The 15741-nt window shown below is 43.7% G+C and overlaps 1 protein-coding gene across 2 annotated transcripts in view; it reads right to left on the reverse strand.

Annotated features, from left to right (window-relative positions):
• The window catches only part of RUNX2 (RUNX family transcription factor 2), a 124223-nt gene extending 114608 nt beyond the window's left edge, over positions 1 to 9615 (reverse strand). For both annotated transcript variants that reach the window (XM_081036746.1, XM_081036745.1), the window contains exons 1-2: positions 9114 to 9615; positions 320 to 476 (exon numbers count right to left, since the gene is read on the reverse strand). In XM_081036746.1, coding sequence (XP_080892872.1) covers positions 320 to 476; positions 9114 to 9485 — 529 coding nt within the window. In that variant the 5' untranslated portion in view covers positions 9486 to 9615. The remainder of the gene's footprint in view (positions 1 to 319; positions 477 to 9113) is intronic.
• Positions 9616 to 15741: the final 6126 nt, after the last annotated feature.

The raw sequence follows: 15741 nt of genomic DNA on the forward strand, positions 1-15741 counted from the left end.
CAATTTCCTCATTTGGTTCCTCATAATTCAGAACGTGAACCTCCAACTGTTCTTCTCTCCACCTTATAAGCTCACACCCAATGAAATTAGAAACGAGTTCTTCTGAAAACATTATTTGAATATTCAATATCATAAAACAAATGAAAAAGGCCTGAGTACTCAGAAAAACACTCAGCTTCATCTGGACGTATTTAAACAAAACCTTCAGTAATTCTATTCAGTAGAAAAGGGTGCTGATTTGTATACAAACTAGCCTCCATTTCTTCAGAGGATCCTAATGTGTTTATCCCATTACCAATATTAAAAATCAGAGACCTACCTCGTCCACTCCGGCCCACAAATCTCAGATCGTTGAACCTTGCTACTTGGTTTTTCATAACAGCAGAGGCATTTCGGAGCTCAGCAGAATAATTTTCATCGTTACCCGCCATGACAGTAACCACAGTCCCATCTGGTACCTCTCCGAGGGCTACCACCTACATAAAACAGGAAACACAGCAGCAATAACGGCACATCAGAAAAGCTTAAAAACGGAGAATATATTCTCACTGCAAACGATGTGTCTTATCAAGACTTAGTGCTCTAGTCCGGGAATGGCAGACAGGAATGAAGTAGCTGCACATGGGTTACGATGCCACTTCAAACAGACCAATGTTTCAGAGTCCACCCATTTCAAAGGCAGGCAAAAGTTTCCTTCACTTGTTGTTGGATTCTTCACAGAATACATGTACATTTTTATTAAATCCCCATGTTAGGTTGTCCATAGGAATTATGCCAGAGAAAGAAAGATGATGCCCCATCTGCAGATTGCATCGTACAAATTAAGGCACCGCCTGTCTGCAGCCTGGAGCACCCTGAGGTGTGGTCTCATCCGAATCACAGGCTAAAATGAAAGTCTCGTCAGCTCTATGGGAGCAAATGTTTAGGTGAAACTTTGGAGGCTCCTTACTTTATGGAAGCGTAAACATGATGTGGTACCCAGGACTACATCTCATCTCCTTACTTTGGGCTAGATGTTCAACTTTTAGTCATACCACAAATAATTACTAAATGCCCTCTCTGCACTAGGACCCAGTGGGATATACAAAGCCACTGAGACGCTTCAAGTCTGGGTGCAGAATAAAGGTATGTAAAAGGCTGATAATGATCACTGACAAATGAGTGGTATACACAGAAAACACACTCATAGCCAAACTTCTATTCTGTCTTGTCCCATCTGGCATCTTAGTCTTCAACATGTAACCTTCAGCAGGTTAACTCAGTCAAGCAAGAATCCAGAATAATGAGTCTTTGAGGCTAATAAACATTTTCACTGCTCCAAAGCTAGGGATCCCACTTTTAACCAGAGTCAACTAACTTGCAAATGCGTGCCTCTGACTAGCATGGAGCCTGGTAAGGGAATGTCGGTGGAAAGCCTTCACTGTCATATATAAAACACAATATTCCTAACGCATTACCAAGACCTTCCCCATGATAACGTCCTTTCTCTCAACTATTCCAAGATCCGATATTCATATTATTTCCACCTCTTCCTCATTCAGCTTCAGATGCCCTTGTGTTGACTAAGCAATGACTCCAGCTAGAGTACCCCATTACTCTCTGACATAACACCCATATGTGCTTGCGTGTCTGGCAAATATCCCATTCTTTTTTCCTTCTTTCAGTACTACTTCCTCCTTAGTCAGGAGTTCTGTAAGGTAAACCTAAGCATGTAAGTCCATGCTCCCAATGTAATTTGTGCATACTCTCATCAGAGCAGATTTCTCAGAATGTGATAAAACAGACACTATTTAACTATACTTTGGGACTGAATTTCCCCCACCCAGGAACCCTAGCCTAACACTCCTCCATTATACCCTCTGCTCCTGCCAGAAAAAATAACCAAACAAAAAACTTGGCAATATTTTTTTCACCTTTACTTTTCTCTTAGGCTGTTTTTCAATTCCATTCCTTCCTTGCACTTTGTTATTCATTCAGTTTAAAATCCTAAAGCTTTCCTTAAATTACAGAACCCACTTCCACGGCATCCCACTGTACTCTAATGATCCTCATTTCATGTGCACATATATTCATGATCTATTTACTCCGTTTGAGATACTGGCCCAAAGCTTTGAGACTCGCTCTTATGAGTCCAGATTAGATTAGATTGGAAACTACATGATGAAAGGGACTTCATCGGTCTTCTTTAGCGCTATATGCCCAACTCCTAAAATAGTTCCTGGCACGTACAGTTTGATAAATATTTTTGAAATGAATACATAAAAGAGCTCCAAAAAGAGCATCACTTACCACAGTCAATGGTCTGGGAAGCTACCAGATAAAACTCTAAGAGAACCAGTTAAATATCGAGCCAGCATCTCTCACTAGCAACAATATGCCTTTGCTCCACACTAGTTTCTGACTTTTTCCATCGCAAAGGAGAGGGAATCATGCCATCGCTTTTCCTTGGAGTATATGGTTCCTCTATTCAATCTGAGAAATCTCTCAGGTCAAGGGTAAATCCCTTGAGAACATGACTTCTTCCCTTCATACTTGATCTAGAGCCTCAAGTGGCTACTGAAGTTAGGTAATACTGTACTCCTGATGGAGGCAATGTGTTTTTCAATTTTTCAACTTCACAATGCCAAAAATGTGAACCTTTGAAAATACTGAAATAATTGACTATGTTTCCCAGTATTCATCTGAATGTCTGACATTTTTTACACTCCACGAATTGCATTTTAACACCTGCCGGCTTTCTATGTCAAAGTAAATATGGAACCAGTAAGAGTATTAATGAAGGCAGAAAAGTTGTACTGTTTACAAGAGAGTGAACACACCAAAGATCAAGAGGCCCCAATTTTTTCCCACCTCTGCAACGTATCTGCCATGATCTCACAGAAAGAAGTAACTTCATCTCCAGGAACCACAGTTTTCCAATATAAATTGGAAATAATTTTTGTAAAGTCTGTAAAATGCGTAAGATACTATGTACGTATAAAGCCTAATTATAATGACTTTTTGGAAGATGAGGAGGCTAACTTCTGTTCCAAGCCTGCTGTGTGGTAAACACAGGCTCTTAACTTACGAGCCTCCTTAATGGATTCAACTGAATATATAATTATTCACTTCAGGTCCTGAGATGTTTTTTTTTTTGTTCCTGTTGAAAGATAAAGGATGACTTCTGATGGGTTTCAATCCAGTCTGGCTAAATTTCAGAAAAAAAGTAAAGAAATCTGCCCCAATATAAAGATTTTCAAGAGCTCTGAGACATTATTATTTTACTGCATATTTTTAACATAATGGGGTTTTTTTAGTTAGAAGAAAAGGAAAATTGATTCAATATGGGAAAATATGAAAGAAAAAATCCCTAAGAGTGAAATATATAAACCCATTTTACTTCGCTTAAGCAGCATAACAATGACCATATTAAATACTGGTATGTCTTACATATTACATTTAATAACAAAACAAATAGGTAATCACAAATTGTGAGTCTGCTATGAAGCTTAGAACTTGGCCTGAAAAAAAAATGCTAACTAACACAATATAGTAACAACTTTTCCTATTACGGTTGAACTCTATTTTGATGGCTAAATATATCGGGTTTTTTTTTTTCCTGTTATTTACTCTACCAAACCAGATTGCCCAATGTTTTTCTGAGGAAAAACAAGGGGGAGGGAGTACTGTATTTGACTTTATATCAATCAGAAGCATTATTGTATGTTTGAGAATTTTTTTAGAAAACATAGATCTCTGAAGCTGAAAAATTTCCCTTGGAGATTCTCAACTGTGTTTATCTAAAAGAAAACCAAAAGAATCAAGAAATTTTTACACATTTCATCTGTACCAAACCCAACCAATGGAAAACATTTTAAGGGGTAGAGAGAGAGCAGTCAAAACCATTCTTTAACTGGTTAGGAGTAAGCACACATTAAAGTTTGTTTCCAAACTACCCAATACAAAAGTCCTGTTCTGCAAAGAAAATTTGTGATGAAACCTTAACAACTACATTTCTGGGTGTTTTTAAAACATAAAATCTACAAATTCAAGAAACTTCATGGGAAAGAAGGAAGTAGTTTTATGTCCTGACATTTCAGAATTGAGAAAGAAGTTCCTTTATTTAGTTCACCTCACTATAACTAGCATTTAAATCGCATGATATGTAGCTTGTACAAAATAAAGGAAATTTAACTCTAGAAACGCTACTGAAATTTTGTATGAGACTCCTTATGACTAAATTTGTGAACTGTTCTAAAGGGAAGCAATAGAGAATTAACTCAGACCCTTAAAATTGTTTCTGTGGTCTCATTATATGGAAGTAAAAATTGCCTGTTACATTTCCAGGGACTAAATAATCAATTAACCTTACAGACCAATATCATTTGGCACATTATACCTGTAGCAAAATTAAAATATAATTCTTTTTCAAGATAGAATCTTATCAAATCTTTCTTTGGAATAAAAAGAGAGGTAAAGGAATAACTACAATAAGGAAAATTTTTATTCCTATGGTAATTATTTAAAGATAACTTTAAAAAATATATCAAAAACTTTCACAAACAGCTAATTTTTAGAATTTAATATAGAATTTAGGAAAACCAGACTGAGTTGTAGAGAAAAAAGTATATATAAAGTATCATTTCATAATTTAAAAAATATATATATAAAAGAGAAATTTGATGGAACTTATTTCAGTTTAAGCCAGGAATTTATGTGCCATGTATCAAGCTGGTTGAGATCATCTAATGATGGATATTGTGAAATTTTTTTGAAGTGATACAAACAGCAATGCCAAAGACAAAAAAAATAATGAAAGGTATTTTATTCTTCCTGTTTTGAAATGTAAGTTTTCTAAAAAAGTTTTAAATGTTTTCCATCTAAAAGTATTTGCAATTACCTTACCAATAAATTTGATATATTCAATCCTAACATTTTTGACTTTAAATATTTTTTACTGCATTTAAAGGCATAACACAAAAATGTGTCTTCACACAATTGAAATCTATTGTGATTTGCATAATTTTGCATAACAATTCATAGTAGACTTAATAAGATTTTCACAGATTTAATAATGTGTTTTTCTTTGTTTAGGTATAATTACATTTAAAAAGATACAAACTTAAAATCTGATCACTGAATATGTAAGGAAAATACAACTCACTAGTGTCAAATATTTGTTAGTCACATACTTGTTTCTGAAAAGAAAAATGGCCAATAATTGCAAAAAAATTATTTTCAAATAGAAATTGTTCCATCATTTTGAAACCCTACTTATGACAAATACTGAAAGCTGTCATTAAACATACAGAATTAACTCTGAATAATAGATCATATATCTAAAGATGTGTTTTCTTTAACACTGCCAGAAAAATATGATAACTAGTAAATATATAGTCCAGTGTTCTCTAACTTAAAACAGTGCAATAGCCTTGCACTACTTTTAGTTTTAAAATATACATCTGGTCTTAAAATTTCTGTATAGTGTTTCAGCTTGAAGCTATTTAAAGCAACTGAGTTATGAACCCTAAACACCAGGCTTCATGGTAGAAATGCTGACAGACCCCTAACTATAAGGGTGCTTGTTACTGCATGCAGGGTTGACATTCTCTGCACTATTTCTCTCTGACCATTAACTAACGAGCTGAATTTGCAAATTGCTTTTTTGTCACTAGAATTATCGAGGACAGAAAGGCCTGGGATCTTCTAATAGTATGCCTTAACTATTTTAAGCTTTCAGTGAGATACACCTGAAAGAAATGTTAAAAATATTTATTTCCATTTCCTTGACACCTGGGAGGACTGAACATTTCAAAACTGCAGAACTTTGTGAAAAATACGATACTAATAAACAACTTTACATATTTTAAACTATACTTAGTTGTTTCTACATTTTTACGTGTCAAGTATAAATGAATTAAGTATTCTTGTGTAATCCCCAAACAAGATCGGATGAACAATATAATAATACATTACTTAAGACTTACTGCATAGTCAATATCATTTTAAAGCACTATTTTAAATTCACATCAAAACAGTCTACTGAATTCGTTTCTGATTCTCTACAGTGCCGAGCTCAGTGTCACAGACATAAAATATGGGCTCAATAAATATTGTATTGATTTGAATACCCGATTTCTCAAACATTCAGTTCTCTGTGTGTTTTTTAAAATATATTTACCTGTCTGTTATCTACCCATGATTTACCTTGTACGTGGCTCTAAATATCATCGTTATATTGCTCACCACTTTTAAAACTGACATTTCTTCATATTATTTCTTCACTGCAGATGTATTTGATTTTGTTGCAAGTGTAGAAAGCCCACTGCTCTCAGGCTTTATCTCAAAAGTAAGGTAAAAAGAGGTTGTTACTAACATTCAGGTGAAAACAAAAATTGTTGTCAAAATCTGGATTTTTCAAATAGCTATCCATCTTCTTCAACAGAGACAACACTTCTATAATAAGTGAAATTCAGCCATCACCCACTATCTGAATTTTGTTAAACACAGATATGGGGGTGGGAAAGCAGTCAAGTTTTAATTTAACTCAATTTATTTTTCAATTAACGTGAATTAAAATATTTACTTTAACATGGCTATGTGTTATTTATGGTTTTGTTTACTGGTTACAACTAAGTTACTCTGTAATTATCAATAAGTATGATAAATAGCAAAAAAAGCAATTTCTTTTCAAAATAATTTTAAAAGGGTGGTGGTGAGAAAAACGTGAAGTACCAAAATCTGAGAGTAGGTCAAACTAAATTGCATTCTATCTTTATGCCAAAAACATCCTTTCTGTCTAAAACATTAATGCTCAAAATCAACTCAGCACCATAAATATTTAACATATTTAGCAGTTCAACATATTTAGCAGAACAAACGGAATGTAGAATACCAAACATCTAAATGATATCTTTAAGAAGATAAGCACCTATCCTTAAATTTTCACATACCCTGACTTGTGGCATTATATAGACAAAATATCCACTTATTTGTATAATTTGCTCTTTTCCTCCATGTTTTTTGTGTTTGGGGTTTTTTGTGGGGGGATTGGAAATAAACGTATACTCTCACATTAGGCTAATTAGAAAATTCTGGGCCCTTGGACAATGAACATTGTAAAAGATATCTTTGGTATGGAAATCTAAATTTCTACAATATTCTGAGCTTTGCATATTTCAAGGAAGAAAACAATCCACAAAATGGGTGGTTTATAAAAGGAGAAATGGGACGGTTAAAACACACACACACACACACACACACACACACACACGCATTTCTTGAGCCAAGTGCAAAATGAAACTTGCCCCAGAATGCAACATGCCCTTTCCATAACAATCCATTCTGATTTCTGTTCTGATATAAGAGCTACCACCAAGATAACCAGCTCTAATTGACCTGGGCTCTTCTTTCCTTGCACCCCCACCTACACACCGAATCTGATTCGATGCGTGGGAGGAATTGGGGATCCACAACGGGGAACTGCCAGTGGCCCGTGGGAGTTTGGCCCCAGGGTCCACAGTGCAGGAACTGGCACGATTCCTCCCATTTTCCCCTTTCCCCAAAGGCCTTGCCTACCCTGCTCTCCATAGATCCCAGAACCCCGGGGACCCAGGCACCTCTCAGGAGTCAGAGGCTAGACAGGGCCGGAAGCGACGTTCTGAGAGTGCTCTTCTCCCCGTCTGGCTCCCCGCCCCCTCCATTCCCGCGTCTAGTCCCTCCAATGAGGACTGTCCGGGAACCCGTTTCCCCATCAACACAGCGCGCGCTCGGCCACGGGGGCTCCGCGTCTCCCCCTGGCGAGGGCTGCCCGGGGCAATTCGGGTCACATCGTGGACACCCATCTGGCTTCTGCGAGAGGTTCCGGACTCTACACCCTCAACCTGCCGAGCCGCTGCCGGCGACTGCCGCTGCGGACACCCGCCCTCAAACTAACGGGCCGGGCGGGCGGAGGAGGCCCCAGGGCGCGCAGAGGGCGCTCCCAGGCCCGGGGGGTCACTCTCTCCGCGCCCAGGCCATGGCCCCGAGCCTCCCACGACCCTCAGAAACAAGAGGGACCTTTGGGACCTAAGTCCCTTAAAAGTAATACTAAGACAAATCCGCAAAATTTCACCTTAGATTTCAAGGCGGGCGAACCGAAGGCATTTCACAGGTTTCCCACATCCCCACCAGGCGGGGCGAGGCGGGGAGCCCGGTCCCGCGGGGAAGAGGCGGCCCGAGCCCCCGCCCCCTCAGCTGGCCCGCGCCTCCGGCACTTGAGGGTCCAGCGCCGCGGACTCCCGGGCTCCCCCGCCTAGGGGTGCGCGGCGACCCCGGCGGCCCCACCTTCCTCCCGGTAACGGGCACTGGCACGCGTCTGCGAGCCTAGCAAACGCCCCCGTCATGTCACCCTCCTCACACACTCCCCTGGTTCGTAGGTTTGCCCGCGACCCTCTCGGGCACCAGCAATGTGGCCCACGCGCTGCAGCCGGCACCGGGTGTCCGGCACCGGGTGTCCCGCCCCGGGCGCGAACGCCCGGCGCCGGCCCCCCACGAACACCAAAGCCCGAGCCCGGGAGGGGCCGGGGCCGCTGAGGCTCTAGCCGGTCAGAGCAGAGGGCGCCGAGACCCGCGGAGAGGCGTTCGGCTGGGAGGGGTGAGGATAGGAGCGCGCGGAACCCCGGGCAGGGGAGGCGCGGGCAGCGCTCGGTGCGGGGTCCGCCGGGATGCCCGGGAGAAGGACGCGGGGGTCCACGGGGAGAATCACCCCTGGGGAATGGGGGCGGGGAGGAGCAAGTGAGGGTGGCGACGCAGAGTGGGCACCTGGGGGCGATTGGGGGAGGGGAGACGGCTCAGAGGAGTGGGTTAGAACGCTGGCCCCGAGGCTGCAGGGGTGATGAACGGGTAAAGGGACAAGGGCCGAGGTGGTGGCTGCGAGCGCAGGTGGGCGAGGGGAGGATCTGCGCGGGGTCACTGCACCCCGGGCCGCTGGGAGATCCGGAGGAAGAGGTCCATCCGGGGGTCCCTCGCGTCACAGCCCCCACGGTAGGAGGCCTCAGACGGCATTCGGGCCCTGGCCCCGGCGGTCACGGAGACGCGGGCGGGCAGGTCCCGCGGCGCCGGGCCGGGGGCGGGGGGCGGCCGCAGCGTCTTACCTTGAAGGCCACGGGCAGGGTCTTGTTGCAGCGCCAGTGCGAGGGCAGCACGGAGCACAGGAAGTTGGGGCTGTCGGTGCGGACGAGCTCGGCCGGGTGGTCAGCGATGATCTCCACCATGGTGCGGTTGTCGTGCGGCGGCCGCAACCGGGGCACCGCGGCCGCTGCTGCCGCCGCCGCCGCCGCCGCCGCCGCCGCCGCCTCCTGCTGCTGCTGCTGCTGCTGCTGCTGTTGCTGTTGCTGCTGTTGCTGCTGCTGCTGCTGCTGCTGCGCAGCCACCACCGGGCTCACGTCGCTCATCTTGCCGGGCTGCAGGCTGCTGGAGGGGGGGCTGAAGCGCCGGCTGGTGCTCGGATCTACGGGAATACGCATCACAACAGCCACAAGTTAGCGAAGTGGCCGGGGGAGGGGGAGGAGGGTGGAAATGAGGGGCGAGGAGGAGGAAATTGGGGGGGTGGAGGCGAGACGGGGGAAAGGAGATGGAGGTGATGGGGCTGAGGAGGTGAGAACTCGAGTTCGTTGAAGCCGACTGCAGAGCGGAGTCTGATGGGGGCCAGCGGCGGCGGTGCGGAGCAGTCGGGTTGGCGGGCGGGGGACCCGGGAGGTTCAGATCTTTGCCGGAGACGTTGGCACACCCGGGGTGGCAGCTGCGAGCGGGTGCGGTGTTGTGCTTGGCCCGGGGAGGCGAGGGGGGGGTGCTTCAGTTTGCAGCTGAGCGTGGGGTCCCCTGGGGCGCCGCGTCCTGGGTGCGCTGGCGCCCCCTCCCAGTCCGAGTCCGCCGGTGGAGCGGAGCAGTTCAGCAGTGCCGCCTCGGGACCCGCATCGCCGCGCGCTGCCAGCCACCCAGCTGCAGGCGTCCGCCCCGCTGCCGCCGCCTCCTCCGCGCCGGCCGCCGCTCCCCCCGCGCCGGCCGCCGCTCCCCCCGCGCCGGCTGCACGCTCAGATTCCTCCCGCGGCGGCTGCCAGCCCGGCTCCCCGGCTCGGTTCTTTCCTTTCCCTTCTTCTCTTCTCGCCCGCTCACCGCCACCTCCTCGCATCCACTCCCTCCGGCTATTTGCGAACCTCCCCTGACCCTCGCGCGTCGAGGTGCCAGGAGGTAAGTCGCGGGCGGCGGAGCTCCGGGCCACGGATCTCGAGCCTGCGGATCGCAGCCGCTGCCGCCGCCCGCCGGCCGCGAGAAGGAGCCCCCCGGACGCGGCGCGCAGCTTCCGAAGCCGCGAGGGGCGGCCCCGGTCTAGGGGGACCTCGCCTGCTCTCGTCCTCTGGCTTCTCCCCGCCTCCCCCAGGGCCAGGAACCCGGTCTCGGTCGGACGAGATTGAAGGCTGAGACGCCAGAGAGCCGCCGGCTGATCTGACTGTCGTTCTTTTTCGTTGTAACTTCAGCAGAGGAGGAAGGAAAATTCTTGAGCGTCCCTGCTGACTTCTCAGCACTCCGCACCCTGCCCCCACCCCACCCCCCACCTCTGCCGGAGCGGCTCCCAGGGGAAAAAAGATTTGTAGAGTTTGGGTGGTTTTTTTTTTTTTGTCTTAAGTGACACACACACACAAAGAGGGGACGCGTCAAAAGAGTTTTTAGAAACTCAAGTGGGTGGCTGAACACTTTTTTTCTTCTATATTCAAACTTGTCGTTCCTAGAGAACAAGGATGAGGTGTTTTTTGTGTTTGTTGTTTTTTTTTTTTTTAAGGACTGGGAAACTGTCATCTTGCTGATTAAAATAAGTTGCAAAAATCCTTGCTGAGAGAAAACCCCAGCAGTTTTCCATCAATTCAATCTTTTTTAAGTCTATTCTGCATCTAAAACTAAGTCTAATGTCTTAACTTTCCTCCACCATTCTGGGGGGGAGGGGTCAGTAAAAATACAAAATAAAATATGCAAAATGCTTCAATGGCTATTTATTTATGTATTTATTTCCCAATGTGGGTTTAAAAAGCGACTTTGGATCCCCCAAAAAGTTGTGGTCTAGAGGATGAAGGAGCGCGGGGAAAAAGCGGCAGTTTTACCTAAAATGTGGTTTTTGGAGGCTAGGATTTCTAATGATTAGGTTTTTGTGGTTTATATAGACACGACTCTGGCTGAGGCGATCATTATGCTGATGAGAGTCAGAAGCACGTGGGTGTCTCCGACCAGCCTCAAACTCGGAGCCTTCAAAACAAATAAAACAATGTGCGGCGCCCGCAGAAGCCGGGGAAACCCGCCTGAGGCTATTGCACCCCTAAGAAGGGGGCACAAGGCCGATTCCCCTCCCGCTGTGTCCTGCTACGTTCCTTGCTTGCTGTCAAAGTCCTTTAAACCTTCCCAAGCTTTAAAATGGGTTTGCAAAAAGAATCATCAGTTGTCAAGTCTCAAAGATTCCTAATAGGGTAGCTGACACAGTAATGCGTGATTTTATAAAAATGAAAAGTTAGAATGCCTCCACCTCGAGGTATTAAGGCAGATAGTTGAATCATCACTCATTTCCCCCCATCTTATTTGAAACAATTCACGTACCCATTAATCCGTGTTTTTATAGCTCAGCGCAAACGCCTCTCTCACCCTGAAAGCGACCTGCCACGACCCTCCCCCTCGGTTTTTAAAGTATTGCTTCCACTCGCCAAGCGGGCGCTGGGGGTCTGCGCCTTTGAGGGGCCTGGAGGAGCTTCGAAAGTGGGGAGTTGTGGGGGAGAGGACCTGCTGCGTGTTACAGACTCAGGAGCCTATTTCAAGCGCCAGATGAACCTGGAGGGCTGTAGTTGTGTGGCCTGGAGACCAGGAATACCCTCTATAAAGCGATGTGCCCGCGACAGAGGGCCTTCTCACCGCAGGAGCGGTGGAGGGGAGGGGTGTGGCTAGGTGTGCGCCCTCGCGGGGATAAGGATGGGGTTCAGGGGACACTTCTGTGTCCTTCCTCTTTGCGCTTTATTTTTACATTCCCTTTCTCATTTATAGCTCCACGCCTCTCTTCCGTTTTTCCCTTTACCACTTTGCTCTCCCTGTTCTCGCCTCTCCCTAAAATGCTCCCCACAGACGCAAGCCTCCTCACCGCGCCCCTCCAGCCTTGTCCAAGGCTGTCCCACAGCCGCCTGCCAGGCTCAGTGACTCCAAGCAGCATTCTGCGCCACCCATGATGACACCCCCTCCCCAACCTACTCTTCGCCCTCGGACTGCTGGCCTGCGGGCCCGCGCGCCGAAGAGAGAGAAAAGCCACTTATCCAGACGACCTGGATGCTCGGCGAGGTACTGAGCTGTCTCCTGAGCGTGCGATTTTTAATTATCTTTTCGGTCACAGGGGAGAGCTCTAACCCTGGGCACCGCCGCGCTGCCTGCGCGCACCAAGGCGGAGTCTTACCAGAGCCGCAGGCGGTCGCCCTGTGAAAGGAAGCCAGGCTTCCCCCTCAAAAATAGTTATAGTTATAATAATAATAATAATAACAACAATAACGAGAAGCATCCATTACTCTCCTACCTTACACACCCACTCACATGCACTCACACACACACTCTCGAACATCCACAAACAAATAGCACATACACAACTCACATACACTCGGATTTTTCTTTTATTTTTTATGTTTTTTTGTTTTGGGGTTTTTTTTTTGCCTTTTAGCGGGGCGGTTTTATTTTGGCCACGTTGTACCACTGTCTCACAAAGATCGCTAATTTGTTCTGTTTTGTTTGTAAAGGTGTGGTAGCTGCAAAAGAGGGGAGAAGTATCAGGAAGTGGATTATTTCTGTGGTCAAAGGGAGATAGAAATTTAGTAACTACCATAGTAGGTGATATGTCTGTCACCCTCTCTGGGGTTGTCCTCGTCCTCCCAGGAAGTCCACAGAACAGGGAACTCCCAGAAAATTTGAAGACGCTAAATAACAGTCGATATTTCAAGTAGGGACGACCAAACAAGGCTGTTTTGAATAAGAAATTCTAGGCACTTTGAATTTAAGTAATCATCTTGGGGATTTTTTCTCTTTCTTTCTCAATCGCTGTTTTGTTCTTTCTTTGTTTTACTTGGTGGATAGCAAAATATGCAGGCCTCAATGGTTGGGTACCTTGACTGTGGATTTTAATGGCAATTTAATCAATGGTGAATTATTTATTTTAATTAATCATATCCGGTAATTCAGCTTTATAGCCTTCCTTGGGCATCCTCTCTCCATTTCACATTTCACTGGAACTAATATAAGCAGCTCTTGGAAGTTTCTGGACTTGGATCCCTTAAAATATCCTACAGTTATTTATAATGTGGAAATGAAATTTTCCACTGAATACCCTAACAACATTTCAGGTATCTGGCACAGCAGATTTTCTGTCTCCTTTCAAAAATATCCTCTTGCTGAACATTCACACTCTCAACTGGAACTGACTGAGCCTGGAAATGATGATGTTTTGGCTCAGAGCATTATACTTAAAAGAAGAAAACATTTTTACAGACCCCTAAACCCAACCTCTCCTGGTAATAGTAGGCACATAGGAAAACCTTCAAATTTTACATGTGTGTATTTTGTGCTATAGTTTGAATGATCTCACTCAGGTTTAGGTTTTCTTCTACCCCAAAGTATTTGGAACGAATCAACCACTAGATTTCTCTTCAGAAATATGTATCTTTTCTGTTGTATGTTATGGCATAAAAAGACCATACATTTTTCTGAAAATGTGGCTACTCTGGAAGATATAAGTATAATTTTCCCCTTCATGTCCTTTAACACTTAGTATAACTGTTTAGTGACAACACCTGGTCATTCTCACGTTCCAAAGAAAATGACATGTGAAATGATCAAGTTATTTATCCAGTCAAAGAACTGAATCCCCCCAACTGGAAACAAAATCTATGCTTCTTTCGGATTTCATCTTCTCTTATACGTTATCATATATATATATATACACACACACACACACACACACACATATACATATTTTTTTTTCTTGATGAAAGATGAAGAAATCACTGTAAAATTTTAAAATTGTTTTCAATGGACCGGCTAATAAAGTGAATAACCTTTCAGATATGCAATGGAAAATCATGGACATATTGATGATTCCTAAAGTGTTTAATGTGTCGTATGGGAAAACTTTATAAACAGAACCATCTTTAGAGGGTTTTCCTTTGGACTGTGATCAAGTGAAAGATACCTATCTCTTGAAGAAGTAGCACCGCCACTAGACCAGGAGTTGTCATGCTACAGCCCATTGACCAGATATGGCCTGATTCCCATTTTTGTATGACTCACAAGTTAAGAATGGATTTTGCATTTTTAAATACTTGGGAAAAATGAAAAGAAGAATAATATTCATGATACATGCTAATGATGAAATTCAAATTTCAGTGTCCACAAATAAAGTTTTATTGGGCCACAGCTATATTCATTATTTATGTATTGTCTGTAGCTGCCTTCACCTAAGAAAGCATAATTGTGTAGTTGTGACAAAGATTATATGTCCTGCAAAGCCTAAAACATTTGATATCTTGTTTTTTTTTTCACAAAAATGTTTGCCAATTCCTGCCCTAAAGTGAAAGCGGTGCAGGACCCTGGCTGAGTGCGACAGCAGACAGGAGTAGATGTTAAAAGACACTAGAATAGAGTGTGCATGATGTCCAGATTAGTTCTTTAACAGTGAAAAATACATCATTTAATTCTTTCCTGTAGAAAATATTAGTCATTGAGACTAACATTTTTCACTTAATAATTTTGGATGTGCCAAAGCAGACAGAAAAGAATGAGGAGTTGGTGCTTTTTCATGAGCTCTTTAAGAACAGTTAGTTGTCTTATACCTCTCTATATGTCAGCATCTTCCATTGTCCTTCATAATGGGAGCATATTAACTGCATATATGAGAGAAAAGTAGGAAACGTCCATGTAGTCTGAACATGAAAAAATATAGGTAAGACTTTAATAGGTTTATTCTATCTGTTTTATGGATCATAATGAAAGAAACACAAACAAGTTTACCAAGAATATTCTGGTATACATATTTTCACAAACCCTATGTAGACTTTTAAGACACTTAGCTTAAGTAACTTAAGTGATCCCAAAGCTTTCTGACATGTTTTTCCATTTTAATTTTTATAGAGTTAAATACTGTCTGATTTGTTTTAAGCTCAATACACTTTTCCTTTTGTCAATGGACCTATAATAATTTGCATGACTGTAATGAGAGATGAAATGTTTGTATTGGAGGGCTTAGCATTATAAAACCTTTCCTTGTTGTTCTAGTTAGCATTCCCATGGGCCATTTTCAGGCATTTATAAGAGAGCAGGCATTGTCATAAAAAGGCTGACACTTGACCTGTGATCTTTCAGAACCACATTTATGGAGCACCTGTCAAATTGGCCTCCAGGAATGGCACTGACTAAAGTGACACATATTATGTTTGACTAAAATACCAACTTACTAAAAGACACCCTATTTACCTGAGGAGACCAATGTTATTTCTTTAAAGGGTCTAATTTATTACCCAGGGGTCAGAGAAATAAAACTAATTTTCCCAAATCAGCCCTTTGGTATTTTGGTGTTGGTAATTGTCCTATGGTGGTAGCAGTAATCTTCGAGATGTAGTGGAATATTACATGTAAAAGTTCACAAAGGTCTTTGATGAAATATGAAATATCTAAGAACATCCTAAAATTACAGGTTTCCTATAGTAATTTAACCAT

This window comes from Rhinolophus hipposideros (genome assembly GCF_964194185.1).
Source record: "Rhinolophus hipposideros genome assembly, chromosome: 3".
NCBI lineage: Eukaryota > Metazoa > Chordata > Mammalia > Chiroptera > Rhinolophidae > Rhinolophus > Rhinolophus hipposideros.